The sequence below is a fragment of the Rana temporaria genome, chromosome 1 (genome assembly GCF_905171775.1).
Source record: "Rana temporaria chromosome 1, aRanTem1.1, whole genome shotgun sequence".
In the NCBI taxonomy this organism is placed as follows: domain Eukaryota; kingdom Metazoa; phylum Chordata; class Amphibia; order Anura; family Ranidae; genus Rana; species Rana temporaria.
Window position 1 is genome coordinate 634,185,893 of NC_053489.1, and position 24,389 is coordinate 634,210,281.

The 24,389-nt window shown below is 41.8% G+C and overlaps 1 protein-coding gene across 2 annotated transcripts; it reads left to right on the top strand.

The window, feature by feature from the left end:
* The first annotated feature begins 301 nt into the window (after positions 1-301).
* Positions 302-16,429, top strand: TMEM128 (transmembrane protein 128). Of its 2 annotated transcripts, none has more exons than XM_040335420.1 (5): positions 302-441; positions 4,787-4,928; positions 7,217-7,378; positions 11,028-11,138; positions 15,863-16,429. In XM_040335420.1, exons 1-4 carry the CDS (start codon positions 336-338, stop codon positions 11,125-11,127), a joined length of 510 nt encoding a protein of 169 aa, XP_040191354.1. In that variant the 5' UTR covers positions 302-335; the 3' UTR covers positions 11,128-11,138; positions 15,863-16,429. The 2 variants fall into 2 exon arrangements, with proteins under 2 accessions (XP_040191354.1, XP_040191355.1); XM_040335421.1 differs by having other exon boundaries at positions 302-426.
* Positions 16,430-24,389: the final 7,960 nt, after the last annotated feature.

A 24,389-nucleotide genomic window follows, 5' to 3' on the forward strand; every position in this document is an offset into this window, starting at 1 on the left:
TGTGTCACACAGTAGGTGTCAGACATGCACAGCCGTTTAGGTTTGCTCACACCCCTGTGGTGGGTATTATGTGAGCAGTGGTTGGCCACTATGATAACTGTATTCCCTGACAGTAGTGATTATAATGATAATGCAGTTTAGTTAGTTCCATATAAAACAATCTCCATGGAGCGAGCTGCACTGTATGTCCTGTAATCAGAACGGTAAGTGACCTCCTCCTCTCTGATCACCAGCACACAGGTCTCCTCCCACCCGCTCCGCGTCCGGTTTCCATGGGGACCATCGCCGACACCGCGCTCACCCACACGTCACTTCCGGGAACTCACTCCACAAAGATGGCGGCCTCGTTGGAGGGAAAGGAATTAGAGAATGTGCGGCGTCGGTTTGCCGAGTCCTTCCGGTGGGAGGTCGGGGTGACAGAAGCCGGTGTGACAGAGGCCGGTGTGTACACTCTCCCTCCTTACTATGACTGGGAGCTCTGACACTGCTGGGACTTGTAGTGCTCACACCATGGGTCTCACAGGGCCAGTTCTGCAATTATTGGGGTGGGAATCTCATTGGATATATGTGTTTGGTAGAATATAAAGAGCACATTATCTATTTTTCTGCTATGCATTGCTGGCTGGTTAAACTCTCAGTTTAAAACATTTTATTTTAGTATTGTACGGAGAGGAGAAGGATTAGAACCCCTGTCAGGTTTTGATTGCTGTCTGTGCCGGCACTACGTCTTGTTCACATGGATCAGCCCTGGAAGAATTGGCTGCCCAATGACCAGGCCATTTTTTGTGATTCGGCACTGCACCTTTTTAAAGCGGGGGTTCACCTAAAAAAAATTTTTTAACATTACATTCAGCCAAGTTGTCAGAATGACAATCGGCTGTTTTTTTTTTTTTTATTTTATCCCCGTACATACCGTATTTTCACCGCCGCTTCCGGGTATGTCTTCTGCGGGACTGGGCATTCCTAATTGATTGACAGGCTTCCGAGCGTCGCATACTGCGCGTCACGAGTTGCCGAAAGAAGCCGGACTGCGAGTCGGCTCTATACGGCGCCTGCGCACCGACGTTCGGCTTCTTTCGGAAACTCGTGACGCGCTGTATGCGACGCTCGGAAGCCTGTCAATCAATTAGGAATGCCCAGTCCCGCACAAGACATACCTGGAAGCGGCGGTGAAAATACGGTATGTACGGGGATAAAATAAAAAAAACAGCCGATTGTCATTCTGACAACTTGGCTGAATGTAATGTTAAATTATTTTTTTTGGGGTGAACCCTCGCTTTAACTGACAATTGGCGCAGTCATGCGACGTGGCTCCCAAACAAAATTGTCCTTTTTTTTCCCACAAATAGAACTTTCTTTTGGTGGTATTTGATCACCTCTGCGGTTTTTATTTTTTGCTCTATAAACCAAAAAAGAGCGACAATAAAAAAAAAAGCAATATTTTTTACTTTTTGCTATAATAAATATCCCCCCCCCCAAAAAAAAAAAAAAAATATATATATATATATATATATATATATATATATATTATGTTTCCTCAGTTTAAGCCGTTACATATTCTTCTACATATTTGTGGTAAAAAAAAAATCGCACTAAGCGTATATTGATTGGTTTGCGCAAAAGTTGTTCTAGTGTCTACAAAGTAGGGGTTAGTTTTATGGCTTTTTTATTGTGACTGCGATATTGCGGTGGACGCATCGGACACCTTTGACACTATTTTGGGACCCTTGTCATTTATACAGCGAACAGTGCTATAAAAATGCTTCGAAAGGGTTAAACACTAGGGGCTGAGGAAGGGGTTAAGTGTGTCCTAGGGAGTGATTCTAACTGTCGGGGGGCTGGGATACAAGTGACATGACAGTAATCACTGCTCCTGATGACAAAGAGCAGTACATCACTGTCCTGTCACTGGGCAGAACAGGGAAATGCCTTGTTTACATAGGCATCTCCCCATTCTGCCGCTCCGTGACATGATCGTGGGACACCGGCGGACATCGAGTCCGCAAGCCCCATGGGCATGGTCACGTAGCTTGCAGCGGGTGCGCTAGGCGGCAGTCTCAAAGCAATGTACAGGTACATTGCTTTGCCTGCCCGTGCCATTCTGCCGACGCAAATGTACGTTAGGCAGGCAGCAAGTGGTTAAAGGAGTTGCAAACCCTCGCTGTTTTTCACCTTATTTATTCTATGCAATAAGGTGAAAAACCTCCTGTGCTGCACGCCCCCGACCCCCCCCTTATACTTAGCTGAGCCCTGAAATTCCCACAATGGGAACGAGCACGCCAGCTCTGGCCAGTGTCTTGAATGAATAGATTAATAGCAGCTCAGCCATTGGCTCTCGCTGCTGTCAATCAAATTCAATAATACAGGTGCCGAGGGGCGGGGCCGAGTCCTGCTGTCTTTGTCTACGGACTCAGCATCAGGAGCGCGCCCGCACGGGTGTGGTATTTGATCACCTCTGCGTTTTTTTATTTTTTGTAAAAAAAAAAAAAAAAAGACCAATTTTTTTTTTTAAATACAAAACCGTTTTATATTTTGTCATAACATTTTGCAAACAGGTAATTTTTCTCCTTCATTGATGTATGCTGATGAGGTGGCACTGATGGGCACCGAAAAGGTGGCACTGATGGGTGGCAGTCAAGGGCACTGGTAGGTGACACTGATAGGCGTGACTCCTAGGTGGCACTGATGAGGCACTGATTGGCACCACTGGTGGGCATTGATCGTTGGCACTGTTTTGCACTGTGGGCGCTGATGAAACGGATGTGCCTCTTTCCTTCGGGACTGATGTACTTTGCGTAAACCATTGTGCCTTGCATAAAAGCTGGTGATCGGCTTTTTTTCTCCTCATGCTGTCAGCTGATCTGTGATCACAGCGTGCGCCCTGCCTTGCGGCTTCACTGCCCGATTCCCTACTGCGCATGCGTGAGGATCGCGGCGTGCCGTCACTGGTCCCCGCTCTTTCCTGGGAGCAGTGTTTCCCAGAAGAAAGGGGGGGGGGGGGGGTGATGTCACAGGCTGGATTGCCCCGTGGGGATCCAAACCCGGAAGTGGTGCAAATACCTGTCTCAGACAGGTATCTGCACCCACCTCCCCCCTGAAAGATGCCAAATGTGACACCGGAGGGGGGAGGGATCCAAAAAGCGGAGGTTCACTTTTTGTGTGAACCTCCGCTTTAAGAATCTACATAGGTGATGCTTTAATTTTTTTTATATAATTGTTGCTTTTGCTCTAACGCGGCGATACCTCACATGTGTGATTTGAATGGCGTTTACATATGTGGACTTGACTGACATATGTGTTCGCTTCTAAACACGGGGACGCCGTCAATTTTTATTTTTTTTATTTTCTTATTCTTTAACTTTTATTTTGACACTTTCTCTTTAAAAAAGAAATGTTTTTGATCACTTTAATTCCTATTACAAGGAATGTAAGAATCCCATGTAATAGGAATGGTGCATGACAGGTCCTCTTTATGGAGAGATGCGGGGTCAATGAGACCTCACATCTCTCCTTCAGGCTGGAAAGGCCGAGATAAAAAAATAAAAATAAACTCTCTCTGCCTTTCCAGCCACGTCCTCAGCTTTGTTTACTTCCACACGTGATGTTAACATGGGTTCCTATGGAACACGTTCACATCATTGTATTTTTGGAAAGGATCAGGGACTTTTTCCCCGCAAAATGCAGCGTTTTGCATGTAATAGATTTCAATGGACCCACATACAAAACGCAAGTACTGCGTTTTTTACAGTGATTTGCGAGGGTTTTTTTTTTTTTTTTTTTTAACATTCACTGTATATAGCTAAATTTTCCACAGTCTGTGATGATTAGAGGTGCCATGTCATCTGCTGGTGTTGGTCTGCTGTGTCAAAGGAGGATTTGTGGATTTCCAAATGTGGATTTGACATGACTACTATTCAGTAGTGTTTTTCTTCGCATCATTCTTCCACAAAAGCTTGGCTATGTGCCGTGCCCAGGTTTTATCTGTCCCATGGATGGTTTCTCCCATACACTGGAACCTCGGATTACGAGCATAATCCGTTCCAGGAGAATGCTCGTAATCCAAATACTCACATATCAAAGAGAGTTTCCCCATTGAAGTCAATGGAAACGAAAATAATTTGTTCTGCATTGACTTCAATGGCATGCAATACCACATGCGGCCATAGGCGGTGGGGCGCTAGAGAGCCTCGGAAGGGGCTGGAAAGGCCTGAGGACAACACGACTGACCTCGGAAAGACTCCTTTGCCGAGGTCAGCCGGGCTCTGCTCCGCACCGGCGCCCCCCCACCTCAGGCCAAACACGGTACTGCACGCCGCTTTGGCCTGAATCATGCTTGTTTTACGAGACAACACTCGCAAACCGAGTTACGATTTAAAAAAATATATATTGCTCGTATTGCGAAACGCTTGTTAACCGCGTTACTCGCAATCCGACGTTCCACTGTATTTACTTTGGATATCTGCAGCTGCTTCAGCGTTAGTATTGGGAGGCCTCTTGGTTGCTCCCCAGACTGGTTCAGTTGACTTCTGGAATTTTCTCCAGAACGTCATTCCTGTATCTCCTGTTAAAGCAAATTGTTGCATCATTTTATGAATTGTTCTATTCTCTAGGATGAAAGTTCAGGAGAACCATTGATTTGGGCTCATCCTGTATTACGGTCACTCCTCTGCACTGGTTGCTCATGAAAATTAAATTTACACTGCAAGGATGCGGTTTTGTTGCGCTGGAATTTTTGTTTTTAGTTGAAAACATTGTAGTTATTATTTAATTGTCATTTAACTTCTAGATGATGACGAAAATGAAAAGAAAAAACAAAAACCTCTTCCAAGAATAAACATCCATTCCGTGTTTTGGATATTGGCGGCAGTTGCTGTAACGCACTATGTTGACTTCCTGCCGGCTGTCCATCTGAACTTACAAGAAGGCTGGTAAGAGGTTTTGTGTGAATAGCACTATACATATCATAGTTACTGCTAGGGGTGCAACGGATCAAAAAACTCACGGATCGGATCGATCCTCGGATCAGGAGTCACGGATCGGATCATTTTCAGATCAGTAAAAAAAAAAAAAAAAAAAACACAAGACAAACAAAAGTTTTGTCTTTTTACATTTTTTATTAATATTTTTTTTTTATTAATATTTTTTTTTTTTTACTACTAATGCCGGCAATCAGCGTTTTTTTTTCGTGACCGCGACATTATGGCGGACACATCGGACAATTTTGGGACCATTACAGTGGGAAAAATGGCAATTACAGTGTTACTGTTTTACTAGTGTGGGGGCAATGTTGGCTATGGCTAATATTAATAGCCAACATTGCCCCCACACTAGTAAAACAGTAACACTGTAATTGTCATTTTTGCCACTGTAATAATAGTCATAGCCAACATTGCCCCCACACTAGTAAACAGTAACACTGTGTGTATAGCCATTTTTCCCACTGATTACAGTGGGAAAAATGGCTATACACACAGTGTTACTGTTTACTAGTGTGGGGGCAATGTTGGCTATGACTATTATTACAGTGGCAAAAATGGTAATTACAGTGTTACTGTTTTTCTAGACCGAGTACATCAGTACAGTGAGTTGGCTAATGGCTATTAAGCCATTAGCCAACTCACTGTACTGATGTACTCGGTCCGTCTCCAGGTTACATGCAGTCAGCGGCGCAGCACGCTCTTGCAAAATAGAAAAAATCCACGAGCAGAGGGAGGGGTGATGACGTCAGCGCGCACCGCCGCCGAGTGTACCAAGATGGCCGACCGCTCCGGAGCTAGGCCGAAGCTGCGGTCTTTCCTAAGGCCGCGGCGGCGGTGCGTTCCGCGAATCGCATACTGTTCCGATCCGAACAGGTCGACCCGTTCGGATCGGGCACGATCCGTTGCACCCCTAGTTACTGCTGTGTGTTGGTGATAAAAATGAATGTTTGGATTAAACAACACGTATAATCATGTACTGTGATATGTTTTTATTTTTATTTGTGATGAGGTTTTTTTTATACACGTGTTTGTTTTTTGTTTTTGTTTTTTTATTGCTTTTCGAATTGCATAAAAAAAAATGATTTACCTTTTTTTTTTTTTGCATCTATAAATGCATGCGAGTCTGGTGCTGCAGGATCCTTGGTTTACTACTGTGTTGTACAGACATGAATATCAGGATCTAAAGTAATGCCGCGTACACACGACCGGTTTTCATGGCGAGAAAAGTGCCATTTTTTAAATTGGTTGTTAAAAACGATCGTGTGTATGCTCCAGAGCATTTTTCTCGACGAGAAAAATGGGCATGAAAAATTTTGAACATGCTCTATTTTTTCTTGTCGTTTTTCTCGTCGTGAAAAACGTCTATGTGTAGGCTTTAACGACGGGGAAAAAAACGCGCATGCTCAGAAGCAAGTTATGAGAAGGGAAATTTGCATAATCAGCTCAAAGGGTGGCGCCATTCGAATGGAACTTCCCCTGTTATTGAGCAGTCGTACCTGTTGTACATCACCACGATTTGCTCGAGCATTTTTCTTTCCACGATCGTGAGTATGCAAGGCAGGCTTGACAAGAATCACATCGAGAAAAACATTGTTTTTTTCCATGACATGAAAAATGGTCGTGTGTACGTGGCTTTAGGCCTACAAAGCTAAATGGCGTAAAGGAGAGGCACTGCCTCCTTCTACTTCCCTAAAGAGATGGTTGCTTCTTCATCTCCTTTTTAGTTTTGAATAGAGTAGGGAAGGGCTAGAATCTCTGAAAGTTTTGAACTGCTGTCTGTCTACATTATTTCAAAAATACAATGTTTCTATAATTACAATATACATAACATTAAAACCGATTTTAAAAGTGTCAAGGATCCAACTTCAATTTTATGTAAGAGAATCTTTGTGTAATTTAAAGGTGCCTACACTTACTGGGGGGGTTCTCACTGTTGTCCCATGGGGTTCATGATTGGAGCATTATCCAAGGTGATGCATTGCTTTTGATTATCGAACCATAATATCCATATGAAGGTCATTTTAGCCTCTCCATTTCAGAGCCTCACAGTATGCACATAAAGAGCTTTGTAGTAGCACATTAGCTTACAAACTAATAGTTACTATTGAAGAAGGCCTCACTGAACATAGAAATGCTGTTTTACTCTGCAAGAAGACATTTGTAAATTTAGTAAATCTGTAAAATGTTTTATTTTTGACATATGTGCAATTAAATAACAACTGTTCTTTGTCTTGTAGTACATGGCTTCTTGTGGGCGCAGTGTCTCTGGTTGTCAGTATGTCCGTTGCTCTTTATTGCATCGTTTATTTGGAATGGTATCGTGGGATTTGTGATTATGACGCCAAGTATCCGGGGCTTGTACCGGTTGCAATTCTTACATTCCTAGTAGCTGCAGTATGGTGAGTTTCTATGCATGTGTATACCTTAATAAGCAATTAGTTATTGCTACATACAGCAGGGTCTAGAATGCACCCTAGCCTGACCAAAAAAGAAAAAACTATTACATATTTTTTTTTTTAAATCCTTCCAGTTTACGATTAGCCAGTGTATCAGCAGTCTGCTCAACCATGTGTACTCTTCTGTAAATAAGCAGAGCAATAAAGCCCTAATTGGTTCTAATTCCAGACCCTCCCTCCCTCTAATCTGAGTGCTGCTGTACAGTTTCAAATATAAAAACAAATTGAATGAACACTGGATTAGGCCTCTTGCACATGAACTTAATAATTTACTGAAGTTTATACAAGTGATCTTGCTGGCAGAAACTTCCTGAGTAAATACCGCAAGTTATGTTGCGACACTACCTTGCATATACATGCATAAAATCCATCTTCATCCTCTTCAAGTTGCCAGTGTTTCAATTGATATGTATATACTTGTGTGTACTTCTGTGGGCATGTGCACACCTGTAAATTACTGCAAGCAAATGTAAAATTTTCTTTTCTTTTTCTACAACTGTGAATGCATCACTGCATTAGGGAATTTAGGGATACACAGCTGTGTGCATTGTCCAATAGACCACAATGCACCTGTGTTCAGAACCTTAAAAACAAAACAAAAAAAATGCATATTTTTTTTATCCGCGTCAAGGGGCCATAAAGTGTGCTTTTTGTTATATCTGGTGGGAGTTGGCTTTTGCATTTACAAAAATAAATGTTGACTTATGTACGGACATATTTAAAAGGAATTGACATCAATAATGGAGCAAGGGAAGAGATGGAATCCTTATGGGTAGAGCTGCAAAGGGGTGAGACTAAGGGGGAAGTAATACTGGGAGTATTCTGTAGGCCCCCTTACCAGAGGGCGGAGGCGGACCTCCTATCACAATTTGGATTAGCGGCAAGGATGGGAAGTGTCATCATAATGGGAGATTTTAATTATCCAGACATAGACTGGGCGGAAGGAACCACGCATTCATCTAAGACTCGCCAGGTCCAAAATGTCTTGCAGGACAATTTCATGGGTCAGATGGTAAACGCATCAACTAGAAATAAAGCGTTACTAGACCTACTGATTATCAACAATACATACTTGATAACAGATGTTGAAATATGGGGCAATTTTAGGAAACGGTGATCACAGGTCGATTGGTTTCAGTATAAATCACACTAATAGGAAACATAAGGGGAATACAAAGACACTGAATTTCAAAAGAGCCAACTATACTAAACTAAGTGTTGCTAGAAGATACAAATTGGGATAAAATCTTAGAAACAAAGAACACGGAGGAGAAATCGGTATGCTTTAAGAGCATATTAAATAATGGAATTAGCCAGTGCATCCCAATGGGAAATACATTTAAAAGTCCTGGGTGGCTTAACTCCAACGTAAAAATGCATATAAAAGCAAAGGAGAAGGCCTTCAAAAAATACAAGGCTGAGAGATCATCATCAGCATTCCAACTTTACAAAGAATGCAACAAGAAATGTAAGGGTGCAATTAGGTGGCTAAGTCTAGAACACGAAAGGCACATAGTGGAGGAGAATAAGAAAGATCCCAAGAAATTCTTTAAGTGCATAAATGGTAAGAAAGGGAGGTCAGATCCTATTGGTCCCATAAAGAATTATGAAGGGAATCTGGTTAGTAAAATGGAGAGATGACGAAGGTATTGAATTTATTGTTTTCCTTGGTTTTCACAAGGGAATCGGGGGGGGGGGGGGGGGGGGCTTTAGTAACCAAACCTGCAGTGTTTATCCTCATGACACATCACATGAAGCACCCTCATGGCTAATTGGATACAGACTTGAATTAGAAATACGTTTTTCAAGTCTAACATTAATAAGTCACCGGGACCAGATGACTTTCACCCGAGGGACCTTAAGGAGCTCAGTTAAGTAATTGCCAGACCATTGTTTCTAATTTTTATGAACAATCTACTAACTGGAATGGTACCAGCTGATTGGAGAAAAGCCAATGTAGCACCAATATTTAGAAAAGGGCTAAGATACGTCCCTGGAAATTACAGACCAGTTAACACAGTGATGATGAACCTTGGCACGCATTATAGGTAATGTAGTTCCAAAACATCTGGAGTGCCAAGGTTTGCCATCACTGGCCTAACATCAATAGTATGCAAGCTCTTGGACGGGATGATTAGGGACTATATACAAGATTTTAGCAATGGCAACTGTATCATTAAGCCATAATCGGCATGGGTTCATGAAGAATTGTTCTTGCCAAACCAATCTATTGACCTTTAATGAGGAGGTGAGTTGCCATCTAGATAAAGGAAGGCCCGTAGATGTGGTGTATCTGGATTTTCCAAAAGCATTTTATACAGCTCCCCATATATGTTTACTGTACAAAGTAAGGTCTGTTGGCATGGACCATAGGGTGAGTACATGGCTTGAAAACTGGCTACAAGGGCGAGTTCAGAAGGTGGTGATAAATGGGGAGTACTCGGAATGGTCCAGGGTGGAAAGTGGGGTCCTGCAGGGTTCTGTGCTGGGACCAGTCCTATTTAATTTATTCATAAATGACCTGGAGGATGGTAAAAACAGTTCAATCTCTGTATTTGCGGACGATACAAAGTTATGCAGGGAAATAATAATAAGATCTGAACAAATTAATGTGGTGGGCAACTACATGGCAAATGAGGTTTAATGTGGAAAAATGTAAAATAATGCATTTGGGTAGCAAGAATATGAATGCAATCTATACACTGAGGGGGAGAACCTCCTGGGGCTAAATCTAGGCTGTAAAAGGACCCCGGGGTCCTAGTAGATTGGCTCTGCAATGTCATGCAATGCTAAGCTGCTGCGAGCAAAGCAAACAGAATATTGGCATACATTAAAAAGAGGATTCACTCCAGAGATAAAACGATAATTCTCCCACTCTACAAGACTCTGGTCTGGCCGCACCTGGAATATGCTGTCCAGTTCTGGATACCAGTCCTAAGGAAGGATGTACTGGAAATGAAACGAGTACAAAGAAGGGCAACAAAGCTAATAAAGGGTCTGGAGGATATTAGTTATGAGGAAAGTTTGCCAGCACTGAACTTGTTCTATCTGGAGAAGAGACGCTTGAGAGGGGATATGATTCCAATGTACAAATACCATACTGGTGACCCCACAATGGGGATAAAAATCTTCCACGAAAGGGAATTTAAGAAGACACGCACCCATTCACTAAAATTCGAAGAAAAGCGGTTTACTCTTAAACTGCGTAGAGGGATCTTTACTGTAAGAGCGGTTAGGATGTGGAATTCCCTTCCACAGGCGGTGGTTTCAATGGGGAGCATTGATCATTTAAAAAAACTATTAGATGAACACCTGAACGACCACAACATGCAGAGATATACAAAGTAATACTGACATATAATCACACACACAGGTTGGACTTGATGGATTTGTCTTTTTTCAGCCTCACCTACTATGTAATTTTAATAACCTTTACAGCTGAAATATCTTGTTTGTGATCATGGTTGGTGCCTAATTACAGTTCATAATGATATCTATAATTTAGTTGAAGGCCAAGGGTGTTTGGATGAGTAGTTACCCTTTTCAACATGTGTTGCAAGTGTCACTAAGTTTTCTTTTTGTTTCCTATCAGTGTCAATGTTTCCTTATGGCCGGTGTGGTCATATTTTACCCCACTGATACTGTTTACACAGTTTATGGGTTTTGTCATGCTGGTCTCACTGCTTGGATGAGCACACACAAGGTAAGGCGATGATGATGATGATGATGATAATAATAATATTATATATGTATTTGTATATTAAAGCAGAATTCTAGTTTTCTGCGATCTATATTTTTGTACCCCTTTCCCTAGCCTACTATGCTGCTTTCTGACTTTATTTTAACAGCTACTTTATCTTGAGCTTTCTGCCTTAAAGCTAGAGGGACAAAGGGGTCTATGCATTTTTTTTTCTCTCTGCATTCATCTGAAGGAGGATTGAGGTGAGCCAGCACATCACTGCCAGTAATGCCCACAGTGGGCTGGATTCAGGTAGATTTGCGCTTTTTTTACGGAGGCGCAGGGCAACGTTTTTGCCCTGCGCCCCCGCAAATTTTCTGCGCTGCCCTTGATTCATGGAGCAGTAGCTCCGTAAATTGCGTGGGCGCGCCGGAAAAATGCCCGGCGTAAGCGCGCGCAATTTAAATGATCCCGTAGGGCGGGAATCATTTAAATTAGGAGCGTTCCCGCGCCGATCGGGAAACTTTCGCAAGGACGTCATTTGCTTCAAAGTGAACGTGAATGGCGTCCAGCGCCTTTCACGAATCACTTACGCAAACTACGTAAATTTGAAATTTCGCGACGCGGGAACGACAGGTATACGTAACATTGGCTGCCCCTGCTAATAGCAGGGGCAGCCTTACGCGAAAACCGCCGTACGGAAACAACGTAAACTGCGTACGCAGGGCTCGCGTAACGTTGTGAATTGGCGTTAGTATGGAATTTGCATACTATACACTGAGCACAACTTGAACGCCACCTAGCGGCCATCGCAAGAATGCAGCCTAAGATATGCGGGCATAAGAGCCTTATGCCGCGCATATCTTAGGCTGCAGTCGGCGTAACAAGGTTCCTGAATCGGGAGCATTCGTTACGCCGGGGGAAGTAAGCAATTGCGCTGTGTAACTATGGTTACACAGGCGCAATTTGCTTCTTGAATCCAGCCCAGTGATTAACATTTTGCAGGCATCATGTCTTTACAGCCTTGTACCCACAGCTTCGCCAAAATGTGAATACAAAATGGTAAACCAGATGCTGTGTAAACTACATGTGTTGCAGTCCCAACCACAGTGCACAGCAAAGAAACCACACGGTCTGCGCAAAATACCAAGTGCTATTGATGAGTCCCATTATTCGTAACTTTCTCATGCAAAAGTATTTGGACTCGCAGAGGAGGCAGTAGGTGTGATTCACACACCCCAAAGCCCAGAGAATGTGGGTCTTGTGGGGAGGCTGGGCATCATACAAGCAGGAGATGCGCCTGCTGCAATTTTAAAGTGGAGATAAACTCTGCAATACTAAAATGTAGAAAAACACATGGAGATAAAAAGACTGCACACCCCAAAATGTATTACAAAAAAGGGGCAAATTCCCCCAGGGTTTTTTTTTTCTCCCAGCAAACAGATTATCTTACAAATTTTAAATATATAAAAAGGTATTTTATTGTGCAAATGTTTAAGATCCAGGAAGGTATTAAAATATAAGCTCTGGTTACAAAGTTTCTTATCATAACCCATCAATCATAATGATAACATGCAAAGAATAACCGGTATACTCAAAGCAAGTTTTTGACAGTAAGTGATCCTGCCCCAGACAAATGCACCAACTTGTTTCGACCAAATAAGTTGTCTTCTTCAGGGGGGCTGTGTTATTTAAAGACAAAGTTATGTCAAACCTTGTAAGTACCGGTACTGTACATGATATCATGAAGCTTAGGATTGTCCATATGGATACACAAGGTATAATTGCTTCCAATGCATGGGAGACGGCATTAAAACCAGAAACTTTTAACATAGAGATTAATCTAGATCAGTGGTCTCCAAACTGCTGCCCGAGGGCCAGATGTGGCACTTTGCTTGCCTTTACCTGGCCCTTGGGGCACTATTCCTCCCACTGATGCAAGACACTATTATGCCATCTGACACCCAAAATGGAGCACCATTTCTCCCACCGACACAAATGAGGGCTCTATTCTTCCCTAGGATATCAACAATAGTGCTCTTCCCCCCCCCCCCCCCCCCCCCATACCAAATGTGGGGATGCTTACTGATGCTAGGACAATTTCTACTTCTGCAGGCCACAACCCGGCCCTCCTAAAGTCTGAAGGACAATAAACCGGCCCTTTGTTTAAAATTTTTGGAGACCCCTGATCTAGATTGCTCTTGGGTTATTTTAGCCACACATAGTGATTGTGTGTATATGTTTGTGTGTGTGTGTGTATATGTATATATATATATATATATATATAGATAGATAGATAGATAGATAGATAGATAGATAGATAGATAGATATAGTATGTGTGTTTTATATGGATATTTATACAATTTATGGGGGGGTGGGAATTGTTTACCACAGGTGGCCCATTTCCCTCCCATTATTTTTTTTTTATTTTTTTTTAGAGCTGCCAGCATGGTTTCTTGCAAGCCAGTCACGTCGGGCCACGCCATGTGGGTGGCTAGAATGACCTAAGAGCAATCTGGATGAACAATCTTTGTTGAAAGTTTCTGGTTTCAATGCTGTCCCCCCATCCATTGGAAGTAATTATACCTTGTGTATCCATATGGACAATTCTAAGCTTTGTGATATTATGTGGTTTTATATACCTTTTTGTATTTAGATAACCCTATCCCTCTGACTACGCCTTATTTGGTCGAAACCTGTTGGGGCATTTGTCTGGGGCAGGATCACTTACTGCCAAAAACTTGCTTTGAGTATACCTGCTATTCTTTGCATGTTGTTGCTGTTGTTATTATTAATATGATCGATGGGTTATGATAAGAAACTTTATAACCAAAGCCCATATTTTAATACATTTTGTGGATTTTAAACATTTGTACAAAAAAAAAAACATTTTTATATACTTAAATTTCTTTTATATGTTTGCTGCTAAAAAAGAAAAACCCCAGTGCGAATTTCGCCCCCGTAATACTTACCTTCTTTCAAGGGTCCAACATCTTTCGCTGGCACCAGCAATCTTCTACCTGGTTTCTTCTGGGTGCTGGGCTCCGCTTGTCTTCTGCACTTGTTTTTGACAGGTACATGAATCTTGCGTCATCGGCGTCAATTTTGGTGCTGATGCCCAAACAGAATTCTCCCTTGTTTTCTAATTCTTGTGTCTTAAAAATTAACCACAGAAGTTGATTTAACCACTTAAGGACCGCCTCCTGCAGATGTACGTCGGCAGAATGGCACGGCTGGGCACAAGCACGGACCTGTACGTAATTTTTAAATGCCCAGCCGTGGGTCGCAGGCACGTGCTCGCGACCCGGTCCGACGCTGCGGGACCCGCGGACCCGATCGCCGCTGGAGTCCCGCGATCGGTCCCTGGAGCTGAAGAACGGGCAGAGCTGTGTGTAAACACAGCTTACCCGTTCTTCACTGTGGCGCTGTCATTGATTGTGTGTTCCCTGATATAGGGAAACGCGATCAATGATGTCACACGTCCAGCCCCGCCCCCCTACAGTTAGAAACACAGATGAGGTCACACTTGACCCCTTCAGCGCCCCCTAGTGGTTAACTCCCAAACTGCAATTGTCATTTTCACAATAAACAATGCATTTTTTGCTGTGAAAATGACAATGGTCCCAAAAATGTGTCAAAATTGTCCGATGTGTCCGCCATAATGTCGCGGTCATGAAAAAAATCGCTGATCACTCCCATTGGTAGTAAAAATAAATAAATAATACAAATTAAATAAAACTATCCCCTATTTTGTAAACGCTATAAATTATGTGCAAACCATAAAAAATAAAAAAAATAAAAATTATGTGCAAACCAATAGATAAACGCTTATTGCGATTTTTTTTTTTTTTTTTTTTTAACCAAAAATAGGTAGAAGAATACGTATCGGCCTAAACTGAGGAAAAAAACTTTTTTTAATATATTTTTGGGGGATATTTATTATAGCAAAAAGTAAAAAATATAGCATTTTTTTTTCAAAATTGTCACTCTATTTTTGTTTATAGCGCAAAAAATAAAAACCGCAGAGGTGATCAAATACCACCAAAAGAAAGCTCTGTTTGTGGGGAAAAAAGGACGCCAATTTTGTTTGGGAGCCACTTCGCACGACCGTGCAATTGTCGGTTAAAGCGACGCAGTGCCGAATTGCAAAAACTGTCCAGGTCCTTTACCTGCCTAAAGGTTCGGGTCTTAAGTGGTTAATAAAACTGAAGAGGGCAAAATCTGGTGCAGCGTTGCATAGTAGCCAATCCGCTTCGAACTTCAGCTTATTCAAAAAAATGGAAGCTGATTGGTTTCTATGCAACGCTGCACCAGATTTTGCACTCTCCAGTTTTAGTAAATCGACCCCACAGTTTGCTGAGAAAATGTAGTAATGGCTGAATGATAGATGAAGTTTCCGCTCCAGATTGGTATAATATATCTATCGATGTCCTCTCAGAAAATCCCAGGTGCCGGCAATGCACAAGGCAAAAGTAGAGAAAATAAATGGACAACCTTGACGGTTGCCTTTATTTGTAAAAAACACTACAAATCACAGCAAAATGAGGGATACATGCAGCTGCAGCTGTAGTGTTCTTTTACATATAAAGGTAACCTTCAAGGTTTTTTCTGGAGTGCGGCTGTCCATATATTTTCTCTACTTTTTAATGGCTGAATGATCTAATCGGTTCATCGTCAATCATAACTTGTCACTTACATCAATTACAGTTTATAATTGTGTTTTTTTTTTTTTTTCTTCATTTTGTAGTTGCGTCTAGAAGTGGTGGACTTGGAATGATGTCCTATCCTTGCACTTAAAGTAGTCCTCTATTTTTCTGATGATGTATCGGTTATTGGCATCTGACACAGGAAGCAGATGATTCAGAAAAGCTTCAATCTCCCCTATGGGAATACCAGTTACTGTTTTAAAGTGTGTATATATATATATATAAGATGTAAACGACTCCAGCGGTATAGGTTACACATCCTGTCCTTTTTGTCCCCACTTCTTGCAAAAATACCCATGGTAGTGATCTCTCCTGCCTATCTCTTATCCCATCCCTGCCCATATATACATAACCAATATACTGAAATTAATATTAATTTAACAGAGATGATACAGGTCCCTAAATGTGGAGTGGAAATAAAGATTGCTAATTAAGCTGAACTCCAAGCTAAACACACATGTTAAATATATGCATGGGAAACTTTCTAAAAATCCCCAGTACTGTTCAACCAGTCTTGTAATCCAAGAAACCCTGCTAGACAGTGCAGCCAGGTCCTGCACACTTTGCAGACTAAACTGCAGCTGAGCAAAGCAGCTTTGCCAGAACCCAGACCAACCTGTGATTGAACAATGACAAATCAACATTCTGATGCTCTTGCCACCTCTCATGATGTCCTTCCTGGGTGTTATTCATCCTAGAAGACTTAAGCCTCGTACATACGATCGGATTTTCCGACAACAAATGTGTGATGGCAGAGTTTTGTCGGATAATCCGACCGTTTTGTTAGCTCCATCAGACAATTGTTGTCAGAATTTCCGACAACAAATGTTTTATAGCATGCTTTCAAATTTTCCAACAACAAATGTGTGACGTCGGATTATCTGATCGTGCGTACACAAGTCCGTTGGGAAAAATCCAAAGTACAAACACGCATGCTCCGAACCATAAGACAACATTAGCAGAAGTTGCCCAAAGGGTGGCGCTAAAGAGCTGAAAAACCACATTGTTTTGTGTATGTTGGCTGTAAAAGTTCTGCCGTCTGTCTGCAGAAAAAGTTAACGGCCAATGCCCTTCGGTGCAAAATTCCACAGATTTGTCTGATGGAAATCCGATCGTATGTACGAGGCTTAAGATCTTCTTCAGTAGATAAAAAAAAATTACAGCGGGAGACAGCGTCAGAGTAGAGGTGAATTTTATAGCCAGAGATGCTTTTTTTATTCATCTTAAAGGCTAAACCACATGAGCAAGTTTAATATTTGGCTACTACTGGATTTGACCTCACCATGGCAATTACCCCATTTAATATCAAAAATGTAACTGCCCACTCAATATTGTGAGATTTGTAATTGTCCTTTATCGTTTATTCTGTAGCAAGCCATCACTGTGAACAGTCCACCATCTTGGTAAAAATCCTGCAGAGATTGCTGGTAATTACAACGGCCTACATCTAGGGTTGGCCCAAACTAATAAATACATAGTGAAAACTGGAGCGTCATGGTTTATATTCTGTTTACTTGATTGCTCTTTTACAATAAAATTTGTTTGGGAATATTGATTACGGTTAATTATAAATGCTAGTAAGTTTTTGCAGATAAAATTTGTATATGATATAAAATGTTTTCTCCAAAATATTTTTATTTAGTTAATAAAAGTTTCAATGCATATGTGTATGGTCAAATTTAATTATTGTGTCATAACGTTGATGGAGCTTGTCTCAAGTGGCATGCCAGTCAGACTTCATTCACCTTATCCCCTCGGGCGCTCTCTATACTGTGTATGTACCGTATATACTCGAGTATAAGCCGACTCGAATATAAGCAGAGACACCCAATTTTACCACAAAAAAATGGGAAAACTTATTGACTCGAGTATAAGCCTAGGATGTCCATCTGCAAAGAAAGAAAGGTATATGGACAGCCGCACTCCAAAGTCTTAAAAAGACGTGCCCTTTATTTGGGTAAAAAGAAAATGCACTACAAAAACCAGCATACAGTGGGAAAAAAACAGCTGACGCGTTTCACATTGAACCTCAATGCTTAGTCATAGCTATAAATGAAACAAAAGCTGGAGCCAATCAGATGTTGGGCGGGTCAAATAAGGATTGTAGATCACTGTGTATATATATTTGAATTCTTTTGTTTCATTTATAGCTATGACTAAGCATTGAGGTTCAAAGGTTCAATGTGAAACGCCTCAGCTGTTTTTTCCCACTGTATGCTGGTTTTTGTAGTGCATTTTCTTTTTACCCAAATAAAGGGCACGTCTTTTTAAGACTTTGGAGTGCGGCTGTCCATATACCTTTCTTTCTTTGCATGTCCTGTGCATTGCCGGCACCCGTTGGTTCTTGAGTGGACAGTGATTACCTTAGGTGTGCTCACCTGGAGCAGCAGCTTTCTTACCTTAGGATGTCCATCTGCATGCCTCACTGTGCCCATGACTAGACTTGCGTTTAACATGGGAGTATATAGAAGAGGTGCCCGGTTTTGAAGAATCGGTGCTCCCCGGCCGTAGGTCCCCCAGACAGCAAACTTTGCACACTTGTAGAGGAGTTTCGGGTCCAGTGGACCTATGGCCGGCCAGTACCGGGCCCCAAAGTTACCAGAGAAATGACCGTTTAACATGGGAGAGGTGACCTACAGCCGGCCGTTACCGGGTCCCCAAAGTCCGGGAGATCAGGTGCAAAAAGGTGACTCGGGTATAAGCCGAGGGGGGCATTTTCAGCACCAAAATGTGTCCTGAAAACTCGGCTTATACTCGAGTATATATGCATACATATACGTGTGTCTATCTACACACACCCTTCTATACAGGTGAATACATTAACTAATGCAGACATTAATTGAAATGGCTTTTGATTTGGTCCTGAATTTTTTTTTTCTTAAAGTTTGTAAAATACATAGGGGTTGACTTGCTATAACTTGAGAGAGCAAAATCTGGTGCAGCTGTGCATGGGGGCCAATCAGCTTCTAACTTCAGTTTGTTCATCTAAAGCGTTTGTTAACTCAAAAAACAAACAAACAGATCCCGTTACCATAAAGCATGTTATACAGCACACACTTGTGTTGTCATTTTGGCCCCCTGTAACACCTGTAATACTTGGCTGATCCTGCCTGGCTATACCCTCCCCTCTATAAATGGACCACGATATATCATGGCTGCTGAGCCCTGACACCATGGTCAGTTTACACGCCTCCGTCATCCGCAGCCCTGCTTTGTCCCCTCTCTGCTCCTGTCACCCCCCCCCCCCCCCATGCTTGTCTGCTCTTGTTATGCCCCCCCCCCCCCCCGGCTCCTATTGCTCTCATATTAAGTATAAAATGCTCCTATCCTCTCTATAATAATACAATAAGTGCCCCTGTGCATGTGTTATAAACATGCTTATCTGTACCGCTAACACATCGGCTCCTGGCGAACTTGTAACTCCTTGGCGCTCTTCTCTCCGGCTGTCATCAGCGACAGTGCTCTTGGTTCCGCCCGCTGGAACTGTTAGCCGGGCAGAGGAGAGAGGAGACACCTGAGCACCGGGAGCCAATGTGTTATCGGTACAGATAAGCATATTTATTATAAAACACAGGCACAGGGGAACTTATTGTAATATTACAGAGGGGATGGGAGCATTTCCTATCAGTGGGTTAACAACCACTTTAAGCTTTGGCAAAAAGAAACCTGGAAGCTGATTGGTTTCAATGCAGAGCTGCACCCGATTTTTGCACTCTTTAGTTTTAGTAGTTCAACCCCATAGGATTTTGGCCATGTGTCCAACACTTGAAGCCCAGAGCAGCATTTTCTCTAGTGATGGTATTTCTTCCTTTAGCACAAGGGACATAACTTGATCATTAAGATGTGTTCCTTGTGATGACTTTTCTGTTAGTGAAAATCTTCCTCTGTCCCGTTCCCACAAATCTACAATTTTTGTAAAGAAATGCATATCAGTTGACAGAATGAAAGCAGTTAGGCAGGCCGTAGATTATGCAATTTTATTTCCTTCCACCATGGGTGCAAGGAAAAGAAATTGCTGGATTCCCCCATCAAGACTGTCTGTGTTGATGGGGTAATCTCTCCTGCAGTGTTATTGTATTCTGCTGGCAGGGAGCCTTTCCTGCTGACCGCACACGATTAGTGTTGCCAGTTATAGCCAGCGTCACTAATCGTTTGGGGAAATACCTGACAGGCTGGTTTTACACAAGTCGATTGACTGAACCAGCTGAATTTCAACCATATATGGTTGTCTTAATTTTGGAGAAGCACTCTGCCTGACTCCTTCTTTTATTTTAGCAGCAGACAGGAAGTTACCCATACTGTTGCAAGAACACTGCACCGCTAATTGTATGTGGTCACTGCTACTACAGTCCATTACTGTACAAACTACCGACCTCATTGTTCTGTAATAGAAATAGTTTGGCTATTTTTTTTTTTTTTGCACTCTCCAGCTTTCGTAAATACTGAGCAATTTCACCCCCTTCCTAACCAGGCCAATGTTAAGCTTTCAGCGCTGTCAATTGTGTGGTCATGCAATGTTGTACCCAAATGAAATTTTTATAATTTTTTTGAGACAGCGGTTTCTTTTGGCAGTATTTAATCCAGCACTGGGTTTTATTTTTTTTGCAAAAAAAAGACCAACATTTTTGTGAAAAAAAATGCTTTTCTTATTTCTGTTCAGTAATTTTTCTCCTTCACTGATGAGGAGGCACTTGTATGCAGGCTCTTTACCGAGATCGGGAATGTGCAGTGTCCCAGGGATCGCCGTGCTGTGTGCCAGGAATAGGACGACGTCAAATGACATTGTAAAACAACAAGAAAGCCACCCGCCCGCCGTCATTTGTCTACACAGCAGGTGGGAGGTGGTTAATATACATAGGAATCCCTTGGGGTTTCCTTTTGACTTTGCTGTTATTTATTATATACGTTGTGCCCTTGACCGTGGTTCCTCTTCTTTGTTTTTTTTTTTCTTTTAGCAGTATTTTCCTTTTTATGTTTGTTCACTGACTGTAAATATATATGTTGAGTCAGTGGAAGTTTCTACATTGGTCTGGTGATACCTGTCAGGTGAGTAGTAAATCATGAACTACAAAAAAAAAAAACACACTTCAATTCTGGGATCATGGTGACAGCAGGTTGGATCACCCACCAGCTTCTTATACCTTCTGGACAACCCTAATGGTGAGATTTCCTGCGCTAATTTATGTCTCTTTCCCATTATAAAGGCCATAATGAATGCTGCCCTTGTATTTATTATTTATTTTTGTTTAGTCTACAATCTCTGATAAAGGAGAATTAATCAGAGAGGTGTGACAAAGAAGGGATTCTGGTGAGGATATCCCATCATTGGAGTTACTAAAATAGGATTAGACAGCAGGTGACGCAAGTTGCCAGCCATGGCACAAAATGTAAATATCACGTGTGGGTGGAACTGACCTTAAGAATACTATAGTATTTACAATACAATGGTATGTTCTGTTTTAGGCTTCTGAATATTAGCTTGGTTTTTCTTGGCACAAAAAGGTAGTATTCATCACATGAGTAGCTGTATAGGAGAATATATATATTGTGTGTGTGTGTATGTATGTGTGTGTGTGTATATATATATATATATATATATATATATATATATATACTCTGCTCAAAAAAATTTAAGGAACACTTTTGAATCAGAACTCCTGGGATATTTATCTGGTCAGTTAGGTAGCAGAGGGGGAGGGGTGTATACAGAGGGGGTTGTTAATCAGTTTTAGCTGCTTTTCTGTTAATTGAAATTAACAACAGGTGCACTAGATGGGCAACAATGAGAGGTTGAGGTGTCTGACATTTTATTTCCCTACTCATCTTTTCTGATTGTTTTTCACTAGTTTTGCATTTAGCTAGGGTCAATGTCACTACTGGTAGCATGAGGCAATACTTGGTCCCTATAAAGGTTGCACAGGCAGTCCAACTCCTCCAGGATGGCACATCAATACGTGTCGTTGCCAGAAGGTTTGCCGTGTCTCCCAGCACAGTCTCAAGAGCATGGAGGAGATTTCAGGAGACAGGCAGTTACTTTAGGAGAGCTGGACAGAGCCGTAGAAGGTCCCTAACCCATCAACAGGACCGGTATCTGCTCCTTTGTGCAAGGAGGAACAGGATGAGCACTGCCAGAGACCTATAAAATGACCTCCAGGCCACTGGTGTGAATGTCAGAAACAGACTTCATGGGGGTGGCCTGAGGGCTCGACATCTTCTAGTGTGCTCTGTGCTTACTGCCGGACACTGTGGAGCTCGATTAGCATTTAACATTGAACACCAGAATTGGCAGGTCCACCACTGGTGCCCCATGCTTTTCACAGATGAGAGCAGGTTCACCCTGAGCATATGTGAAAGGGTCTGGAGAAGCCGCGGAGAACTTTAAGCTTCCTGTAACATCGTTCAGCATATGGTGGTGGGTCAGTGATGGTCTGGGGAGGCATATCCATGGATGGACGCACAGACCTCTACAGGCTACACAATAGCACCCTGACTGCCATTAGGTATCGAGAATAAATCCTTGGACCCATTGTCAGACCCTACTCTGGTGCAGTAGATCCTGGGTTCCTCCTGGTGCACGACAATGCCCGGCCTCATGTGGCGAGAGCATGCAGCCAGTTCCTGGAGGATGAATAAATTGATACCATTAAATGACCCCCCACGCTCACCTGACCTAAATCCAAAAGAACATCTCTGGGACATTATGTTTCGGTCCATCTGGTGCCACCAGGTTGCACCTCAGTTCAGAAGCTCAGTGATGCTCTGGTCCAGATCTGGGAGGAAATACCCCAGGGCACCATCCGTTGTCTCATTAGGAGCATGCCCTGATGTTGTCAGGCATGCATACAAGCACTTGGGGGCCATACAAACTACTGAGGACCATTTTGAGTTGTTGCAATGAAATTTCAGCAAAATGGACTAGCTTGCTGCATAACTTTTTCACTTAGATTTTTGGGGTGTCTTTGAATTCAGCCCTTTGTAGGTGGATAATTTAAATTTCCATTAAATGATGTGCCATCCTTTCATTCCTAACACATTACCCAGTCCATATCAGTATAGATATCCAGCATGAGATTTTTTCCCTTTTGAGATCCAATATGTTTTCAAAGTGTTCCTTTAATTTTTTGAGCTGTGTGTGTGTGTGTAATATATATATATATATATATATATATATATATATATATTTATTTATTTGTATTACATTTTTATATATATATATATATATATATATATATATTTATATATATATATATATATATATATATATATATATATATATATATATATATTTATATATTATTACAATATTTTAGGAGAAACTATAAAAAAGGAGATTTTATTCTTAATTTGGTGAAATATCAGGGGTCCAAATCGGGGGAATATGCACCCCACAGGGTGACTAGGGTGTGCCCAGGCACACCTGGAACACCCTGTGCGCACGCCTATTTATACCACCCTCCACTGCTTTGGACTACTTTTTAGAGGGCAGTGAGCATTACAACCAGTGTGAAAGTTCCCTCAAGGCCCGTACACACAATCCAATTGTATGGCCATTATTGTCTGGTGGACGTGTTTTGTCAGATAATCCGACCGTGTGTATGCTCTATCAGACAATTGTTGGCTGAATTCACGACAACAAATGTTGGCTGTTCATGCTCACAACTGTCTGGCAATAAATCTGTTAATTCGGTTTATCCCATCATGGGAATCCAAAGTACAAACACGCATGCTCGGAACCAATGCTAAACATCAGACAACAATAGCAGAAGTTGCCCAAAGGGTGGCGGTAAAGAGCTGAAAAACCACGTAGTTTGGTGAATTTTGGCTGAAAATGTTGGGCCTGTGTATGCAGAACAAGTTCACGGCCAACACCCTTCAGACCAAATTTCATGGAAAAGTCAGATGGAAGTCCGATCATGTGTACGAAGCTTTAGCCTTTTGTGATAATGACAAGCTCTGCACAGTGGTGGACATTTATCAAGCAAATTTGCTTTAACATTTATACACAATTTGAGCTGCCTCTCCTATGCACCTGTTTTTCTGTTTGTTTGCGACTCCTGGGCTAGACAGATGTGTACAGGTCTGTGATGGATTGATAGATACCACTTAAAATGAGACAGATTTTCACTCAAAACAAATGCATGAATTACTTGTTCCCATCTACATAATGCATATATACAGCAGCATGGCAGGTGGTCTTTCAAATCTGTATAATGTATGTGTTTGTGTGGCTTGCTGTTCTATGCTGAGTGTGTGCTCCCAGTACAGTGACCTAGCTGTCGCCAACAATTTCCATCTATGTTTGGGAGTGGAAGCCGGTATGACAGGCTCCTCATCATATGGCCACTCCCCCCCCATACATTTTTATTGATTATTGACTAAAAAAAGAAAATAACTGTTGTGGTTACATATGATGAGCGAGAAGATTCACGTATACAGAAGTATAAAATACTGTATGTAAATATGGAAAGTTTACACAATAACTGTACATTTATAATGGAAAATAAAGAATCACATAAAATCTTAAATGATTAATACAAATAATTGAATTATGATGAATAATAATAAAGA